This window comes from Artemia franciscana, chromosome 12 (assembly GCF_032884065.1).
Source record: "Artemia franciscana chromosome 12, ASM3288406v1, whole genome shotgun sequence".
Taxonomy (NCBI): domain Eukaryota; kingdom Metazoa; phylum Arthropoda; class Branchiopoda; order Anostraca; family Artemiidae; genus Artemia; species Artemia franciscana.
This window is the reverse complement of record NC_088874.1, coordinates 31,707,127-31,728,677: the sequence shown is the minus strand read 5'-3', so window position 1 is coordinate 31,728,677 and position 21,551 is coordinate 31,707,127. Positions and strand designations below refer to the sequence as shown.

Below are 21,551 nucleotides of genomic sequence, written 5' to 3'. Positions count from 1 at the left end.
TGAAGTTCATTTTATTAGTTTCTCCTTAAATGCTTTATTTTATTTTTAGAAAATTCTATCCATCATTATTAGCCTAATATATTAATTTGTGTTTCTTATTGCCATTTTTTAGTAGTATTTAAGAGTATGTGGATTGACTCCAGCCTTTAGGTGTTTCCATAACCCTCGACTAAATTTCGACTCAAAAGTCTAGCATTATCTCTGTTGCTCCAACTCCATTCAGCAAACATGTACTAAAACTCCGACTCCGCGATTCCAACCTCACAGCCCTCTAATAATCTGACGTCAAAATAGATTAAAAGTTGTTTCTTTTTCCCGCTATGAAACGCTAATAATCCCAAATAGGACTTTAGTTTGTCATTATTTGTTGATAAGATTCGTATTATATTAGTTCATTCTCTAAATAATAGCGGTATCATAACCAACATTAATATTGTATTACTAGCATACATAAAAAAAGATAAGTGTATGGAGAAAAAGTGGGAGAAGACATAAACAAGAAAGAATTCGCACAAAAAACACTAATAAGAGTATGGAGAAAAAGTTGGAGAATATATAAACAAGAAAGAATTGGCACAAAAAACACTAATAAAAGTATGGAGAAAAAATGGGAAAAGACATAAACAAGAAAGAATTGGTATAAAAAACACTAATAAAAATATGGAGAAAAAGTGGGAGAATGCATAAACAAGAAAGAATTGGCACAAAAAACACTAAAAAAGTACGGAGAAAAAGTGGGAGTAGACATAAACAAGAAAGAATTGGCACAAGATTCACCAATAAGAGTATGGAGAAAAAGTGGGCAAAGACATAAACAAGAAAGAATTGGCACAAAAAACACTAATAAAAGTATGGAGGAAAAGTGGGAGAAGACAAACAAGAAAGAATCGGCACAAAAAAACAATAATAAAAGTAGGGTGAAAAAGTGGGAGAAGACATAAACAAGAAAGAATTGGCACGAAAAAACACTAATAGATGTAAGAAATCAAACCGTGGGGAGGCAGTCCTTTCTGACAGCCTCTGTTGTCAAAAGTATGAAGCATGAAGAAGTGGAATGTAACGTAGAGTGAATAAACCGTAATGGAAGTTTGAAGAATATAGAAGACTCCCTTTTGTAATTTCTACTCTCTTTCAGGGGAACTGCTGCTTCACAAGCCTTTGCTACCTGGTCGATCTGAACTTAACCAAATAGAGATTATAATAGACTTGTTAGGAACGCCAAATACCGCTATCTGGCCAGAATTTGCTAACCTGCCGATGTTGGAGAATATTACCTTGAAGTCTCAGCCATATAATAATCTTAAGCCCAAGTATGATCTATTTCTTTCCTTTTTAAACAATTTTTATTTTGCTGCTTCTGAGTAGGATGCAAAAAATCCAAGAATATCAAATTAATGTAGGCTGGTAAAGCCATGGCATTGGTTATTTTGAAAATATTTAGAATTTTTTGGACAATGCGAGAGCAAAAATCGTTCGCTGGGAAGAATAGATGGGTAGCGGAGAACCTCTTAGCTAAAGGATAATAATTGTTCATTTGAAGTTTATTTTTATTTGATTCATTTCATTATAACTTTTTTTTATCTAGTTTGTGTTCATTTTGTATATCATATTCAAAGCTCCTCTAAATAGTTGGGCTGATACTCTTTCCCTTGAAAGCCTTGTTTTTACACTGAATTTTTACTTATTTAGATTCAGTACTTTGATAAAAGAGACCATTCAGATCTGTGTTTTCTTACAAAAATGGGATAATTTGCCCCTTTCAAGCCCCCATTGTTTTCACTGAAGTTTACACTATCCATCCGATAAATCAATAATTTGACAACAAAGTTTTTCTTTTGAAACTTAACATTTTTCTGCAATAAAAGGGAGAGCTATCGCTTCCTAGGTGCCCATAAAATTGGATTGACCCAAATATAATCCTCCAAGTGAGCGAAGGTCAGGGATTACCATTCTCTACAATTGTGAGATCCACCTGCGGTAAAAATTGAAAGTGTTGTAAATATAGGGCCCCCCTTGCCTGTCTCCCCTCCGTTTCTATAGTTGTAAGAATAGGAAGATAGAACGTCCATATTACGCTTAAAATATTTTCGTAATAAGAGGGGATCTCCCATCACACAGCACATATTATAGCTGGCCAAGTCTAGCTGTATTCCTCAAAATAAACAGAGGCTAGGGACTAAAGTCTCCCTCATACCCTTCCACACTCACACACACACTTACAGAATAGTCCGCGGTCCTTTCCTGACTTTTTTCCTTCTAATCGTTGGGCATAAATTCAGAAAGTCTTAGATGAATTAACTCTGGTGGGGGGGGGCATTTTCCCTCATAGATGGGCAAATTTAAATTTCGTTTTATGTTTTAATGCTGCTCTTTATTTTCTTTTAAAATAATAGCTCTGTTTTTTCTTTGATTATTTGATATGTCCGTAGAACTAAGTAACAAGGATTCGCTAGCTGATTGTAAAATATTTACATATTTCTCACATTAGTGTTACTTTGATATCACACTATAACCAAACAACACCACAGTAATATTATTAAATGCTTACGAGAATTTTAAAATATTTAAAAATTGGATTATAAACAGTATTTTGGCTAAAGTAAGTATCCCAAAATCAAGTGTTTTACGATAGTAATATTCTTTTCTTTAATTAAAACATGGAGTCCAGGGAACTTTCAAGAAAAATGAAAATATTTCTTGTTTTTTTTAGGAAATAGGAACCTCGAGAAATCAAAACCCCATTCCCAGTATCAGAATTAAAGAATCTTCTAACTTAATGATCGAGTAAAAAATGTTCTAAAATCAAAAAAAAGAGATGGAAGGGTTACTTCTCTCATTTTGACGTAATTTTTTGCTATTTATGCCATTAGATTCCATGAAAATTGTTAAATTTTTCACAATAAACTATTCTGAAGAAACACAGATCCTTTACTTTACTGTATCTTACGACTATTTGAATCGGGATAATTTAGCTAATATTTCCAAAAGATCAATTTCCCAGTGCGTTTAAAAAAGTATGTCATGCTGCCAAATTTTACAATTTCTGCTCATCTCTCTAACAAGACGCAATCTCCTTTATTGTATCTCAGCCTCTCACGTTTGAATCCAGAGCCATGATTGAAAGGTGTTCCATATTTATAGATTTTCGTCTCTATCGAACGCTGGTTTGCGTCTTCTTAATTTTTTGTTCATGTACGACCCAAAGAAGAGAGCCACAGCCAGTGAATGTCTGCAAAGCACTTACTTCAAAGAAGAGCCATTGCGTAAGTTACTTTAATTGGCATTAATTGAATTAATTGGATTTAATCTTAGACCTTCAGAGTTTAAAGGGCTAACATTTAAGAGTTAGAATGAGCGCGAGAGGGTTTAAAATCAAAATGGGTTTAGCCTACTTCAAAATCAGGTAAGAACATCTGTAAGACTTGACTCTGAGAAATGATTTGATCTATTCACTCATATTCTTAGTTCCGTGTTTTGCGAAAAATATTGCTGCAGCTGCAGTCTTTTTACGGAAAAAATAAAAATGATCTGTCTTGCTTATGCCCTAGCTCCCTCCCCTCTATTGTGCTACCTCACCTTTTATACTCTTCCTTTATTTTTATTTTTACCATTACCTATCTCTCTGAGTCTTGAATAGGTATTCACTTTTGCTTTTTTTTTTATTAGTTTTTATTCATTTCAGCTGTTGATCCTCATTTGATGCCAACTTTTCCACAGCACCGAAATTTGAAAAATGGAAATGGCGAATCATCTACTGTAACAAATCTTTTGGGTGCTTTTTCTGACCTTAGAGAGCTAGTAAGTCCCAGTATATAAGCAAACCATTTTCTATTTATAAGGAATATCTGTAATCTTTTGAACCTTCTTGATATGCCCTACTCCATAGGTACCCGGGACAATAAATATTAAATCTTTTTTTTTTCTTTTTTTTTTTTTTTTTTTTATTGACTTAGAGGATAAGCTTTACTCTGAAGGCATAGCTTTACTCTGAAGATATATTTATCGTTAATGTTTGAATTTTGTGGCCAAAGCGGAATGTTAAACTATTTAATTTTGCTGATTTATTCTCCCCGGTCGAACTGACAACACTGACGAAAATGTGTAACTGCTTTAGAGAGGGATAATTCGGAAATAACCAAAAAACATGCTTGAAAATCGTTGTTTTCAGCTTGGAACAATCCTAAGATGGATCCAGGTGGCAAAATACGTTTCAATTTTAATATCCTTTGTATTTTAAGATTCAGACACCATATCAAAAGGATGAGGTGCATAATAAGGCTATATGATGTAATCGTTATTTTCTCGTTAAATTTTTTCTTCCCTCAGTCAATTCAACCGATTTATACATAACAAGTAATTATTAATAGGATGAATAAGCAGTTTTATGTCCAGCCTTTCTTTCTGCTATTCTTAGATATTGGTCAAGTATTTCAATCAGAACTATCCCAAGACTTAAAGAAGCAAGGGGTAATACAGCGAAAGCACAAATTCTGATCATATTATATATTAACATATAATCATATATTGCTTTTCTTTCTGAAGAAAAACGCAGTAAATGTTGTATTGATTAGCAGATACTTAATGTAATCAAAGTTTAATTTCTATATCATCAGTTGATCCACATTGATAAATATTCGATTCATGCTTTGCAACATTCAAACAAAATAAAGGATATACTGTTTAAAAATCATTATGACTTACAATTGTTCCACTATCAACATTTTTATGTTTATATCCTAACTATAAAAATCGTTAGTAAGCGTTTAAATAATCTTCATAAGCATCACTGAAACCACATTTAAAATCTTTTTGTGGATATTTATATCCATTTCCTCTCGCGTCAATTCTATTAGTTTTCATACGGTCAAATACCATGTTGTTTTGTTTATAACATTATCTTTTCAATACATCAACAATTTTAGTTGTATTATAGCGTTCACTGACTACCCTCCATATTAATTCTTTATCCGTTTTATTATCGCTTTTATAGGTATTACACGCTTCCCATCTTAATTCAAATGAGCTGCCCTTTTCTAATCCAACTTTTAATTGTTCAGCCTCATTTGTTAATCCAGCTTCTAATTGAGTCTATATGGGTAAACTGGGATGTAATACTGGTAACGTCCATGATAAATGCATTACATCCACTTTAAAATTGACCTCCAGATTTTATAATCATATTGGGAAATCGTTTCTTTTTATTATAATTTGATGTTTAACATCTCTAAAAAGCACGATTAACATCTTGACAAAATCAAAAAAATCCTGATAATGGTAAATATATACTAACTAGCTGTTGGTGGGGCGCTTCGCGCCCCCTCCAAGCCCCCCGCGCGCGTAAGTCGTTACGCGCCATATTAGTTACGCGCCATTGTAGTTGTGTCCCTGTGTCCCACCTGTGAATAGATATATATATATATATATATATATATATATATATATATATATATATATATATCTATATATATAAAAATAAGTTGTCTGTGGATGGATGGATGGATGGATGGATGTGTCAGGTGACGTCACCTGAAAAAACTGGATCAGGTGACGTCAAAACTGAAAAAACTAAAAAAAGGCAAAAACTACAAAAAAAACTAAAAACTAATAAAAAAAATAAAAAAGCTAAAAAACTAAAAAAACTATAAAGGTAAAAACCAATAAAAAACTAAAAAAAAAACTGAAAAAACTAAAAAAGGCAAAAACTACAAAAAAAACTAAAAACTAATAAAAAAAGTAAAAAAGCTAAAAAACTAAAAAAACTAAAAAAAGGTAAAAAACTAAAAAAAATAAAAAATAAAAAAAACTAAAAAAAAGGAAAAAACTGAAAAATAAGCTAAAATAAAGGTAAAAACCAATAAAAAACTAAAAAAAAAAAGGAAAAAACTAATAAATGACGACACTCAAAGAGAAAAAAAAGGCAAAAACTACAAAAAAAACTAAAAACTAATAAAAAAAATAAAAAAGCTAAAAAACTAAAAAAACTAAAAAAAGGCAAAAACTACAAAAAAAACTAAAAACTAATAAAAAAGCTAAAAAACTAAAAAAACTAAAAAAAAGGCAAAAACTACAAAAAAACTAAAAACTAATAAAAAAAATAAAAAAGCTAAAAAACTAAAAAAAACTAAAAAAACTAAAAAAAGGTAAAAAACTAAAAAAACTAAAAACAAAAAAAAACTAAAAAAGGTAAAAACTAAAAGAACTAAAAAAGAAAAAAATAAATGACGACACTCAAAGAGAAAGCGACCAGGACAAAAGGAATGTTCGATTAGCAATCAACAAAGCACCGGGACACAGGGAGTATAAATGACGACCCGGGGGAAACAGGGGGATATAAATGACGACCGGGACAAAAAAACTAAAAAGAAAAAAAAACTAAAAACTAATAAAAAAACTAAAAAATCTAAAAATCTAAATAAGCTAAAAAAGAAAAAAAAAGGAAAAAAATACAAATGACGACCGGGACACAGGGAATATAAATGACGACCGGGACACAGGGACACAACTACAACGGGGACACCGGGGGAAACAGGGGGATGTAAATGACGACCGGGACACCGGGACAGGGAATGGTCGATTAGCAATCACCATCAACAAAGCTCAAGGGCAATCATTAGAATCATGAGGTATAGATCTGAATACAGATTGTTTTCCCATGGACCATTATATGTTGCATGTTCAAGAGTCGGTAAACCTGACAATCTATTTATATGCAAAGACAATGGGACAGCAAAGAATGTTGTATATTCGCAAGTTTTACGTAGTTAAAACCATATATATATATATCTATCTATATTCACAGGTGGGACATAGGGACACAACTACAATGGCGCGTAACTATTATGGCGCGTAACGACTTACGCGCGCGGGGGGGCTTGGGGGGGGCGCGAAGCGCCCCCACCAACTAGGTGTTGGGGTGGCGCGAAGCGCCACCCCAACAGCTAGTATATATATATATATATATAGATATATATATATATATATATATGTTTTTAACTACGTAAAACATGCGAATATACAACATTCTTCGCTATCCCATTGTCTGTGCATATAAATAGATTGTCAGGTTTACTGACTCTTGAACATACAACATATAATTGTCCATGGGAAAAACAATCCGTATTCAGATCTATACCTCATTGTTCTAATGATGTGTCCCTGTGTCCCGGTCGTCATTTATATTCCCTGTGTCCCGGTATCCCAGTTTGTAATTTCTCTTTGAGTGTCCTGGTCGTCATTTATATTCCCTGTGTCCCGGTGTCCCGGTCGTCATTTGTGTCCCGGTCTGTAATTTCTATTCGAACAATCCCTGTGTCCCGGTCGTCATTTATATATCCTGCCTGTGCCCCCGGCGTCTAAGCGCCACCCCGACACCTAGTTGGTGGGGGCGCTTCGCGCCCCCCCCCCAAGCCCCCCCCGTGCACGTAAGTCGTTACGCGCCATATTAGTTACGCGCCATTGTAGTTGTGTCCCTGTGTCCCACCTGTGAATGTAGATATATATATATATATATATATATATATATATATATATATATATATATATATATATATATATATATATATATATATACATATATATACATATATATATGTTTTTAGCTACGTAAAACTTGCGAATATACAACATTGTTTGCTGTCCCATTGTCTGTACATATAAATAGATTGTCAGGTTTACCGACTCTTGAACATGCAAAATATAATTGTCCATAGGAAAAAGAATCCGTATTCAGATCTATACCTCATTATTCTAATGATTGCCCTTGAGCTTTGTTGATGGTGATTGCTAATCAAACATTCCCTGTGTCCCCATCGTCATTTATATATCCCCTTGTGCCCCCCGGCGTCCCCGTTGTAGTTGTGTCCCTGTGTCCCAGTCGTCATTTATAGTCGACAAACATGACGTCAGTCGACACACAAACATGACGTCAGTCGACACACACGTCCCAGTCGTCATTTGTGTCCCGGTGTCCCAGTCTGTAATTTCTCTTTGAGTGTCCCGGTCTGTATATACATTCGTTTTTGAATTGGTATATGATGAAATAATTTTTTTTTTCCTTTTTCTTTTTAGTTTTTTTTGGTTTTTACCTTTTTTTAGCTTTTTTTTTCTTTTTTCTTTTTAGTTTTTTTGTAGTTTTACCTTTTTCATTTTTTTATTTTTATTTTTTTAGTTTTCTTTTTCTCCTTTATTTTTCAATTTTTTTCCTTTTTTTAGTTTTTTTTTCTTTTTCAGTTTTTAGTTTTTTTATTAGTTTTTAGTTTTTTTTTCTTTTTATTTTTATTTTTTTGCTATTTTTATCCTTTTTTTAGCTTTTTCATATTTTTTTTCTTTTTTAGTTTTTTATTTTTTTTAAGTTTTTTTTTTTAGTTTTTTAGCTTTTTTTAGTTTTTTTATTAGTTTTTAGTTTTTTTTCTTTTTAGGTTTTTTGTAGTTTTACCTTGTTTAGTTTTTTTTACTTTTTTAGTTTTTAGTTTTTTACCCTTTTTTTAGTTTTTTTAGTTTTTTAGCTTTTTTAGTTTTTTAGCTTTTTTAGTTTTTTTAGTATTTTCTTTTTAGTTTTTTTTTGTAGTTTTTATCTTTTTTAGTTTTTTTCTTCTTTTGTGTTAATGCTAAAGCCAAGGTTCGAACCTGGAACCTCTCGGACCTAGAACCTGGAACATTACGCTTTACCAACTGAGCTACTGTATTTGTATCGGATTACCGACGCTTCTTGACTACTAAGGTCCCTGCCTCGGCCCTGTAGTGCATTCCTGCAGCATGGTTCGATCTCTGGGTCTCGTATTACCACGCCAAGGTCAAACCCACTGCGCCAACACAGGTAACAGATAACTGAGTTAAATCGGCTTGAATACATTCGTTTTTGAATTGGTATGTGATGAAATAATTCAGACGTCATATCCGGACAGTGACGTCACTCGACACACACACACAGACAACTTATTTTTATATATATAGATTACGTGACTTCTTTGTTGTATTCAATCTTTTAAATAAACCGCTATTAAAAGCGGTATTTTGTCTTATTATATTTATTGTTATAAATATAACATGTAATGAAAAATTGTTATACTTATTATATTATAATTATTATTATATATATTTATATTTATTATATATTATATTTTATATTTATATATTTATTATATATTATATTTATTATATAAATATATATATATATATATATATATATATTATATATATATTTATATTTATTATATATTATATTTTATATATATATATATATATATATTTATTATATATTATATTTATTATATATATATATATATTATATATATAATGTATATTTATTATATATATTATTATAATTGTTCCACCCCCTGCTTTAACAGGTGTAAAAGTGCTTTCAAAGTTGTTTTCTGCTTTAAAGGAATCAACGATTTATCTTGGCTGCGCTTCGACTATAGTAAAATTATAATTCTAACAAAAGTTTAACAGTAGTCATTATACCTATATAATGAATACTTTCAATGCATTTTCAATTGACAGTATGTTCAGCATTTCTGAGCAAATTAAATCCATTATTTGTTAAAGTAGCTTCATCATTATTTCGCGTATTTGTTCCATCCAACCGTGTTATTTTCACTTCTACATAAAGGTAAGCATCACTTGGAAAAATCCAAGAAAATGTATCTTTTAAAGTGAAATTTTGATTTCATTGTTGAGATACATTTTCATTGTTTTCTCTCATTTCTGTATGTTCATATTTGGTTGTAGAATCATAAATAATAGGCTTTTCAAATATTCCCCAATAAGATGTAACAACCTGATTCACTACCATTTATATACGAAAATAAAATATTAAATAAACTTCAAAAGATTGCCAAACAGTGGAAGTGGATCCTCGGGGTGTAGTTTAGAATAGAATAGAATATATTTATTCACTACAATAGCCGGAGCTAGCATTAGCATGTCATGACAAAAATAATTTATACCTTCAAAAACACTCACAGGAAAATTTAAACAAACATTATATTAATCAAACACATATGAATCCAACATTAAATATTAGTCGCGTCAATATTATTAAAATGACGGGTAAAATATGGAACAAATGATTTGCAATATCTCTCAGTACTATAGGCTGAGCAAGTCAGTAACTGTGGACAATTCTTTTTTATTCGTCGGAGTCTAGTAACTGGTCCTTCAGTGGGTAGTAGACGACAATGAGTTGGGAAATTTAAACAATTTAGTCCAAATCTATATGTTAAGCCATGTCTATGACTATCAAGTAAGTCCAAATTGGGTTGTTTCAGTGCGTCTTCGTATGTTGAGTAGTTTTGTCCAAGTATAATTTTTACAGCTCTTTTTTGTATCGTCTCAAGTCTATCTGTTTGATCTTTTGTCAATCCCGGATGCCAAGCAGGGCATGCATACTCAAGAGAAGGTCTAACATAGCTGCAGTATACAGACCATATACAGTTTAAGTCCCTTCCATAAAATCAATACATTCAATAAGTCTTTCCTCTGTTCATCAAGACGTTCATTGAAATATCTCCAGTTATTTGAAACTATATCTTTTAGAAATCTCACGTCATTTGATTCTCATTGATTATAATCTATACAATCTTTCCCACGTTCAATCGCTCTATTTTTAAATAATTCCAGCCGATGTTTGATTAATAGTGTTATACGTAGAACGAGCTTCATCTTTTATATGTTTATGGACCTCTTGAATAATTGAACATTGGCTATATTTTTAAAGAAACTACCAATCCAACTACCATACTGTCTTGCATACAACAGTTGTATCTTATTGATCAACGTTTATTATAGATACATTTTATAAACAATTTCATTTAACTTTTTTTTCAATTCCAAAACATATTCAATATTTTCTCCATGCAGATCAATTAACCTACCTAATTGATCTGGTTATAGTCATTTTTATCTCGTTGATGTTTTCGTTCTGATTGAATGGCAAATAATCCTTATCTATTGGAATCTCACAGAGTAGCGATACAGGTTCTCTTTTGAAGCAAAACTCCAGATCACATCAGAGCTTGTATTCACTTTTGAACTATCCACTAAGGAGCAGTGAATATGTATTTTATAAACATTTCTTGTAATATTAGGAACTTTAGTACCTTCATTTGGAATTACTACATAGTCTGACTCTATTTTCAAATCCTAAAATAAAATATAAATCACTATTAAATCGAAACTTATAATTCTCGTTCAGTGACATTGAGTTACAGCTATGGCATAATCAGAGTTTCGATATAAACTGATTGGCTTACTTTTATAGGACTTTTTGATTTCACTCTTGTTACCACTAATAATAATCAAAACTATTTATTAGAAAAGTATTTTTCTTCATAAAACTCAAATTCTGAGATAGTTGTTGTAAATAGTATTATAGTTATTTTGCTTAATAACTTTATTTTTGAGTAATGAATCGAGCAGGTCAATAGATTCATTTCTCACTTTATCTGTTGTATTTCCATCAAATCTTCTACCTATTAAACTATATAATTTATATATAGCTGCTGGGGATGTATAATATAAAAGTTATCAAACAGTTCGTGGTAACGAACTGTAGTAAGGAGCGACCCGGCTCAATAGTAACCAAAACTCTAAAAAATGGAATTTTGATACCAATAGCTACATCATAAGAATCGCATTTTAATGCTGGTTTTAAATATATAAGTTTCATCAAGTTTAGTCTTACCCATCAAAAGTTACGAGCCTGAGAAAATTTGCGTTATTTCGGAAAATAGGGGGAAACACCCCCTAAAATTCATAGAATCTTAACGAACATCACACCATCAGATTCAGCGTATCAGAGAACCCTACTGTAGAAGTTTCGAGCTCCTATCTACAAAAATGTGGAATTTTGCATTTTTTGCCAGAAGGCAGATCACGGATGCGTGTTTATTTGTTTTTTTGTTTTTTTTTTTTCAGGGGTGATCGTATCGACCCAGTTGTCCTAGAATGTTGCAAGAGGGCTCATTCTAATGGAAATGAAAAGTTCTAGTGCCCTTTTTAAGTGACCAAAAAACTTGGAGGGCACCGAGGCCCCCTCCCACGCTAATTATTTTCCCAAAATCAACGGATCAAAATTCTGAGATAGCCATTTTATTCAGCGTAGTCGAAAAACCTTATAACTATGTCTTTGGGGACGACTTACTCCCCCACAGTCCCCGTGGGAGGGGCAACAAGTTACAAACTTTGACCTGTGCTTACATATAGTAATGGTTATTGGAAAGTATACAGGCGTTTTCAGGAGGATTTTTTTGGTTGGGGGGAGGGGTTGAGAAGAGCGGGATATGCTGGGGGAACTTTCCATCGAGAATTTGTCATGGGAGAAGAAAATTTCTATGAAGGGAGAGCAGGATTTACTAGCATTATTTAAAAAAAAATTAAAAAATAAATGTGAAAAAGCTTTTTAAGCTGGAAGTAAGGAACAGCAATAAAACTTAAAACACACAGAAATTATTACCCATATGAGGGGCTCATCTCCTTCTAATACCTCGCTCTTTACGCTAAAGTATTTTTAGTAATTTCAACTATTTATTCTACGGCTTTTGTGATTCAGGGGTCATTCTTAATAAATTGGGATAAAATTTAAGCTTTAATGTAAAGAGCGAGGTACTGAGGAAGGGGCGAATCCCCTCATATCTATATATATAAAAATAAGTTGTCTGTCTGTCTGTGGGTCTGTGGATCTGTGGATCAGGTGACGTCATGTTTCGACTGACGTCATGAAATTAGTTGCCGTCATTTTTGTTATGACGATGCTTAGTATATTGTAAAACACATTAATTTGGTTAATAATATACCATTTAAAACACCAAAATGAACATGCTGGAGTAGTCACTCGGTGAGAGAGGGTGTCAGAACGGAGAATGAAGGTCCCAGGTTCAAATCCTGGTTAGGCTAAAAAAGGTAAAAAACTAAAAACTAAAAAAAAAACTGAAAAAACTAAAAAAAGGCAAAAACTACAAAAAAACTAAAAACTAATAAAAAAATAAAAAAGTCGAAAAACTAAAAAAACTAAAGAAACTAAAAAAAGGAAAAAACTTAAAAAACTAAAAACTAAAAAAAAAGGAAAAATGAAAAATAGAAGAGAAAAAGAATACTAATAAAATTAAAAAAAAAATAAAAAAGATAAAAAGCTATAAAAAGGTAAAAACCAATAAAAAACTAAAAAGAAAAAAAGGTAAAAAACTAAAAAAAAAATTTCATCTAAAAAACTAAAAAAAACTAAAAAAGGTAAAAACTAAAAGAACTAAAAAAGTAAAAAAAAACTAAAAAAAGGAAAAAACTGAAAAATAAGCGGGATATAAAACAAAAACAGCCATCGATTTGATGCCTACTTATACGCATAAAATTGTTATTTCCGCTGACAAAACGCCTCCTGGCCAACATGTGCGTAGATACAATGCTCCAACTATCGACGAAGTGGCCATCGTTATGGTCGGTGATCAGTTTTTACCTCGAGATATTATTCTCAGGGTTTCCACCACACGTGCTACAACTAAAAATAGGCCTACCAATAATACTTTTAAGAAATATAAACCCACCAAAGCTTTGCTATGGCACTCGACTTGCCGTAAAAAAAACAATGGAAAACCTAATAGAGGCCACAATCTTGACAGGGCCTTTTGAGGGTGAGGCTGTTCTTATTCCTCGCATTCCCAAGATTCCAACGGATCTGCCTTTTCAATTTAAAAGATTGCAATTCCCAATTCGATTAGCATTTGCAATCACCATTAACAAAGCTCAAGGTAAATCATTAGAAAAATGTGGTATAGATCTTAATACTGATTGTTTTTCCCATTGACAATTGTACGTTGCATGTTCGAGGGTCGGTAAACCTGACAATCTATTTATATGCAGCGACAATTGGACAGCGAAGAATGTTGTATATTCGCAAGTTTTACGCAGTTAATTTGTATTTTATCTATCTATCTATATAAAAACGAGTTGTATGTATGCATGTTTGTTTGTTTGTAAAAAGAGCGTTTGCATATGATGTCATTATTAGTACATACGGCTTTGTATATGCAGAGACAATGGGAAAGCCAAGAATGTTGTATATTCGCAATTTTTACGTAGTTTAACTCCTGCAGACGAAATGAATGCTTGCCTAAAAAATTCTAATTTATAGGCACACGTAAAAATATTAAAATTAACTACAAATATGCGTGTCCGATTGCAAAACGATGACTCTGGTCAAACAGTAGACTCAATTTCAGGACGTATACAACTACCTGCTGATTTCTGTAATTTAGTGACGTCCAAAAATGAATTGATTGAAAAAGTATTTCCGAATATTCTAAAAAATTATAAAAATAATAAATGGCTAAGTGAAAGAGCGATTCTCGCACCCAAAAATATAGACGTCCACGAAATCAACAATATTGTTTTGAACAAGATTCGAGACCAGGCAGTCCTTTACAAGTCAGTCGACACAGTTTTGGAACCAAATGAAGCGGTTAATTATCCATCTGAATTTTTAAACTCCATAGATCCTTCAGGGTTTCCACCACACGTGCTACAACTAAAAATAGGCGTACCAATAATACTTTTAAGAAATATCAACCCACCAAAGCTTTGCAATGGCACGCGACTTGCCGTAAAAAAAACAATGGAAAACCTAATAGAGGCCACAATCTTGACAGGGCCTTATGAGGGTGAGGCTGTTCTTATTCCTCGCATTCCCATGATTCCAACGGATCTGCTTTTTCAATTTAAAAGATTGCAATTCCCAATTCGATTAGTATTTGCAATCACCATTAACAAAGCTCAAGGTCAATCATTAGAAAAATGTGGTATAGATCTTAATCCTGATTGTTTTTCCCATGGACAATTGTACGTTGCATGTTCGAGGGTCGGTAAACCTGACAATGTATTTATATGCAGCGACAATTGGACAGCGAAGAATGTTGTTTATTCGCAAGTTTTACGCAGTTAATTTGTATCTATCTATCTATCTATATAAAAACGAGTTATGTGGATGCATGTTTGTTTGTTTGTAAAAAGAGCGTTTGTATATGACGTCATTATTAGTACATACGGCTTTGCATATGCACAGACAATGGGAAAGCCAAGAATGTTGTTTATTCGCAATTTTTGCGTAGTTTGAAACACATATATAAATCTATCTATATTCACAGGTGGGACACAGGGACACAACTACAATGGCGCATAACTAATATGGCGCGTAACGACTTACGCGCGTGGGGGGGCTTGGGGGGGCGCGAAGCGCCCCACCAACTAGGTGTTGGGGTGGCGCGAAGCGCCCCGCTCTTTACGCTAAAGTTTTTTACTGTTTTAAAAAGAAGAATTGAGAGAAAGAGTCAAACTTTAGCGTAAAGAGCGGGGCGCTGATGAGGAAGCAGCCTCTTTCATGTACGAAGTAATTTCTGTGCGTTTTAAGTTTTAATGTCGCTCCTTACTTTCAGTTAAAAAAACTTGTTTTTTTTATTTATCTTTAATAGCGTCCAACCTTCTTCTGTAGATTTTTACGAACTGAGACACGTTTTTCTAATTCATTTGGTTTTGCACCTTTCATCTTTCTTCCATATCTTTGATAAATTCCTGATTCATCTATAGCCTCATTTAAATATTGACAACTTTCTAAATAAGAACTAGGCACTTCAAAATATAATCCCTTAGGATCATAGTCCTGATTGATTTCTTTCAAAATCTCGTCATCTATTCCAGAATTGACATTAGCAAAGAAATTTGGTTTATTCTGGGGTAAAATATTTTTATGTAATCTATTTTTATGTAATCTATCAGTAATAATGTTTTTATTTTCATGTAATTTATTAGTAATCCTATTTGTATTTTTATCTTCTGCTTCATCGATTAGAGCACCCAACTTTTCAGGTTGGTTTCGACCACATCCTGGATTTACACAAATCAATAGTCAAAAAGGCCATTGAGGTCCTAGCACACGTGTATTTTTAATACGTTCTTTATTTTTTCCACATTCATATACTTTATTAGGTGCTTTTCCATCCATTTACTTGGTGAAAATTTTTGTTAAGTAAAATTCAACTATGAAGCTTGTAGTTTTGTAGCTTATAGCTTTAAAGCTTAACTTAAATACCTAATTAGCTTAAGTATAATACCTTAAGTAGCTTAATAATACGTTAACTAGATATAGCTTCAAGGGTACTGCACCGCAAGGTACTGTGCTTACTTTATCTTTTAGATCTTTTCTTTTCTTATCTTTTAGATCTAGACCTTTTACGTTCTATTTTTCTAGGAACATTCTATGCTTGTTTGCTCTTAAATTATACTTGGTTTCTGATAAACTTTCCACCTTTCCGAATAGTACATCCTTATTAATTTGCAATGTTACTTTATCCTTTATTATATTAGTTTTGATACCTTTTTATTATTTTTTCCTTTGTTTTGTTGTCGTCATCATCGTCTTGTAGATAGGCATATACTTTAGATCTTAAACCAACAAACTCAGTTAACATCTTACCAGACACCACACCCCCATTAGTCCTATGACTTTTTTATTTAATTGAGGAAATTAATAGGGGTTATCTTTTTCATAATCTGAAGTATCGAATCTATCATTTAGAGCAGGTTGTATATGTTGATAAAAGTCTACTGTTCTTATATCATAGATAAAACAGTCAGTGTCCATGTAGCATAAATCTGTAGCGTCGCCATATTTAGGTTTCATGCATTGATAATGAAATTCACACATAAGTAATTTAGATAATTCTAAAACAGCAAATCTAATGTGAATATATTTACCTAATTTCATTTTTGATTAAGCCATTCTAGCTACTGAAAATGTATCGCTAAATATGATTTCAGATCTAAAGTTTGGTTTTTTAATCATTTTTTATCTTTAATAATCTTAACATGCTTATCGGAATAATTTTTTACTTTATTCTTCACTTCGTTAGAATTTCCAACAGTTGGAATCTGTTTTGATTTTGAAAAATTTTCAAGTTCAATAATATCTTTGTTTCTCATTGTGTTAAATTGATTTCGTAAATCTGGAATGGTTTTATTCTTTTCAATAATTTCATTTTCTAACTCTGTTTTTAAATCTGGAATAATACTAGATCTTTAGGGCTTCTTATCATCTCGAGGGTTTGCATTACGCTCTAACTCAATCAGATGATCTTCCAGTAATGTTTTATTATTAAGATGACTATTAATTTTATTTAATAGTTCATCTTTTCTACCAACAGCTTTTATATCAGATAGTTTCGCTGCTGCGCGTAATTTATTAATTATGTAACGCGATAGTTTATTTTTTATCCTGACCAATTTGGATTTTCATTGTAAGGAACTTGTAATCGCTTCTTTAATGTCAGCCATTTATTAGGAGCTGATTTATTTTTTAATCCAAGTCTTAAAAACTGTGAAGCTTGAGGAATTTTATTGCTTGCTATTTACTCTTCTTGAGACTTTTATGAGAACGTGAAAATTTGTTAGTGCTTTGTTTCATAATTTGAATTTGTTTAATAATTTAAATCTGTAATAAATGGAAATTTATTGTATGCGATGTAAAACGGTTACTGCAACCGAGTCTTTAATTCGGGCTGTTTAAAAAATAAAAGATGTGCCAATGATTAAAGGTACTTGTACTCTCCGTGGTTGTAAGAAAAATCGATTTTTTAAAAAGGAAATAATGAGCAAAACCCTGGATAAAAGGAAGTGGTATTTGTACTGGCAAGAGCGTAGCGCTGGAAACAAGCTTTTGGAACTCTACATTTCAAAATTTTTGGGATTGATGATTTACATAGAAAATTAAAAAAACATGGTTTTACTATATCAAAAACTAAAATTAATGAAGTGTTGCGAAATAAAAATAGTTGATCTTTACACCATCCAGCACATCATACATTTAAAAGAAGACGTGTTTACATTCATACGCCGATGACCGGTGGCACTCGGATTTGGTTGATATGCAGCAGTATAAAATTGAAATTAATAATTTCAACTATGTTCTTACAGCCATCGATTGTTTTAGTAAATATGCTTGGTGTATTCCTTTAAAGAATAAAACGGGTAAGGAAATTATTAATGCTTTTACAGATTTATTTAAAAATAGAAAACCTAAAAAATTACAAACAGTTAAAGCTAAAGAATTTGTTCTGAAAAAACATTCAACCATTTCTTAACAGTCAGGAAGCTCATTGGTTTTCATCTGAAAGTGAAATGGAAGCTCAAATTGGTGAACGCTTTAAAAGAACAGTCAAAGAGAAATTATGGAATTATTTTACTCATAAAAATACAAAACGTTGAATAGAGGTATTACTTTCTTTCTTTGATATTTACAACAATTCTAATCATCGATCCATCAAAACAAAACCAATAGAAGTGACTAAAAAAGGAAATGAAAACAAGGTGTACACTAATTTATTTCCTGATGTCGAAGTTCAAAAACCATTCATAAACAAATTCAATATTTTTGATTTGGTTCGAATTAATAAATGCAAGGGTCTTTTTGACAGAGGTTACCTACAAACTTACACAACTGAGGTGTTTCAAACTCCGGGAAATATGCAATCCCTATAACGTATGAACTGTCGAATAAAACTGGTGAACTCATTATTAGTTGTTTTAACGAAAAAAATTTCTCGAAAGTTATTTAATAATCATTTTTCTTTTATAAATGAATCCTTTAAAGTTGAATAAATCGTTAGCGAGAATAGTGAAAAGTAGAGAAGTAAATAAATATAGTTCAAGAACGTGCCTTAGAGCAAGCTGGATTTCGTTACTATGCTGAGAAGTTGGGTGCTCCAATCGTTGAAGCAGCAGATAAAAATATAAATATGATTACTGACAAATTACATAAAAATGACACTAATTTAAGAAGAAGATTACAACGACTGGATCAGTCTTTAAGCAACGCAGCAAGTTTTCAAGCAAGCAATCAAGCTCATTCAAGTCACGCCCAATAAAACCCCAATTACCCCCAAATAAACCAAATTTCATTGCTAATCCAGATTGGAGGATAGATCAAGAACTTTTGAAAGAAATCAATAAAGACAATTATCCTAACGAATTATATTTTGAAATGCCTAGTTTTTATTTAGAATGTTATCAATGTTTAAAAGAAGCTATAGATGAATCTGGAACTCTTAATCAAAGATATGGAGGAAAGATAAAAGGTGTGAAATCTAGTGAATTAGAAAAAAGTCTCAGTTTTGTAAAAATCTACAGGAGATTAAAAGTAACTAAAGACAACTTTGATGTTGTACATCTTCAGCAAGGAACTTGGATTTATATGAATGCAAATGATATGATTGAAAAAATATATATATTGAAAAATTATATAAAAAATAAAATAAAAATAAAAAATGAAAAATATGTGAATTGAAAAATTATATAGTTGGCTAAGTAGCAGAGCTGCAGGGAATACATCTCATGAACTAAGAAATGATGCTATTGACCTGCTCAATTCATATTAGAAAATAAAATTATTTAGCAAAATGACTATAATACTATTTACAACAACTATTGTAGCATTTGAATTTTATGAAGAAAAATACTTTTCTAATAAATGGCTTTGATTAATATTATTGGTAACAAAAGTGAAATCGAGCAGTCTTATACAAGTAATCTGATCGCGTTGGCTAAAAACTCTAATTATGAAATAGCTTCAACTCAATGTACACTATGGTATTCATTGTATGATATTGGTGATGAATTTAAAAACAATACGTTTGAAAACAGGGGAAAAAATAAGGATTAATTAGTTATACCCAATGGGCTGTATGATGAAGAAAGTTTGAACTATTTTTTAACTCAGCTATTTCAATTTGTCTCTAGATCCATGCCCAATCAGTATATCATCCAATCTAGCGAAAATGAAATTTATTATAATTTTGAAAGAGAATCATCAATTTCGGTTTAATAGTGGATTTGAAATCGACTATTTAAAACAAATTAAAATTGGGAACGTTTAATTTTAGGATTTGAAAAGGGAGTTAAGTTAAGTAGTAAATATAATGAAGATACTAAAGTTCCTAATATTACAAGAAATATTGATAAAATACATATTCACTGCTGATTATTGGATAGTCAAATTGTGAATGGGGATACTTTCTCCGATGTGATCTGGAGTCTTACTCCAAAAACGGGACCTGGAACGTTATACTGTGAGATTTCTAACGGCTCAATTAGAAGCTGGATTAACGAACAAGGTGGAACAATTAAAAGCTGGATAAGGACAGGGCAGCTCATTTGAATTAAGATGGGAAGCGTGTAATACCTATAAAAGTAATAATAAAACGGATACAGAATTAACATGAAGGGTAGTCAGTGAACGCTATAATAAAACTAAAATTGTTAGTGTTACAGAAATCTAAAGAAGATAACAGTTATAGTTACAAACAATATGGTGTTTGACCTCATGAACAATTGACCTCATTTCAAAGAGATTTGAAATGAGAATAAATGGATATAAATATCAACAGGAGGATTTTAAATGTGATTTCAGTGGTGCTGATGAAGACTATTCTAACGCTTACCAACGATTTTTGCAGTTAGGATATAAACATAAAGATGTTAATAGTGGAACAATTGTTAGTTATAATGATTTTAAAACAGTATATCCTTTATTTTGTTTTGATATTTCAAAGCATGAATTGAACATTTAGGGAAGTGGATCAACTGCTGATATAGAAATTGAACTTTGATTAGATCAAGTACCTGCTAATCAATACAAAACTTACTTTGTTATATTTTCCGAAAGAAAAGCAATCATAAAATAATCGAAAGTAAATTACATATTAATATATAATATTATCAGAATTTGTGCTTTTGCTATGTTACCCCTTGCTTCTTTCAGTCTTGGGACATTTCTGATTGAAATATTTGAAAAATCTAAGAATAGCGGAAAGAAAGGCTTAGTATAAAACTGCTTTTTATTCTGTTTACAATTGCTTGATGTGTAATGCGTCACCAACTAGGCCATGCTGGTCTGTAAGGAGACTTTTTACAATTTTTTGTGGTTCATTATACATATAGAATCACTAAAAAATTGGCCAGCTACTGCACTTAAACCCATAACCTTCAGGTTCCGAGTCAAGCGCTTTAACCAATTGCGCCAGTGATGTTTTTTTATGGCACTTGGTATTAACCAAGTGACATATAGCAATCGGAAATTCTGTCGGTCTGTCTTTCTGTCGGTCTGTCCCGGTTTTGCTACTTTAGGCAATTCCAGGTAAGCTAGGACGATGAAATTTGGCAGGCGTATCAGGGACCGGACCATATTAAATTAGAAATAGTCGTTTTCCCGATTTGACCATCTGGGGGGGGGGGCGTTAATTCGGAAAAAATAGAAGAATTGAAGCATTTTGAACTTACGAACGGTTGATCAAATCTTAATGAAATATGCTGTTCGGAAGGATATCGTGTCACAGAGATGTTATTTTGAATCCCGACCGGATCTGGTGATATAAGGGGGGGGGGGAGTTGGGAGGCGAAACCTAAAATCTTGGGAAACACTTAGAGTGGAAGGTCGGGATGAAACTTGGTGGGAAAAATAAGCACAAGTCCTAGATATATGATTGACATAACCGGAACAGATCCGCTCTCTT

General features: G+C 32.1%; 1 protein-coding gene and 1 long non-coding RNA gene across 4 annotated transcripts in view; both read left to right on the top strand.

The window, feature by feature from the left end:
- The window catches only part of LOC136033997 (uncharacterized), a 501,602-nt gene that overhangs the window by 316,504 nt on the left and 163,547 nt on the right, over positions 1–21,551 (top strand). The gene's annotated exons all lie outside the window — the stretch shown is intronic.
- LOC136033992 (cyclin-dependent kinase 10-like) overlaps positions 1–21,551 on the top strand; it is a 52,252-nt gene that overhangs the window by 27,272 nt on the left and 3,429 nt on the right. The window contains exons 7-9 of the mRNA XM_065715028.1: positions 1,136–1,310; positions 3,142–3,263; positions 3,683–3,798. Of these exons, the coding sequence (XP_065571100.1) occupies positions 1,136–1,310; positions 3,142–3,263; positions 3,683–3,798 (413 nt within the window). The remainder of the gene's footprint in view (positions 1–1,135; positions 1,311–3,141; positions 3,264–3,682; positions 3,799–21,551) is intronic.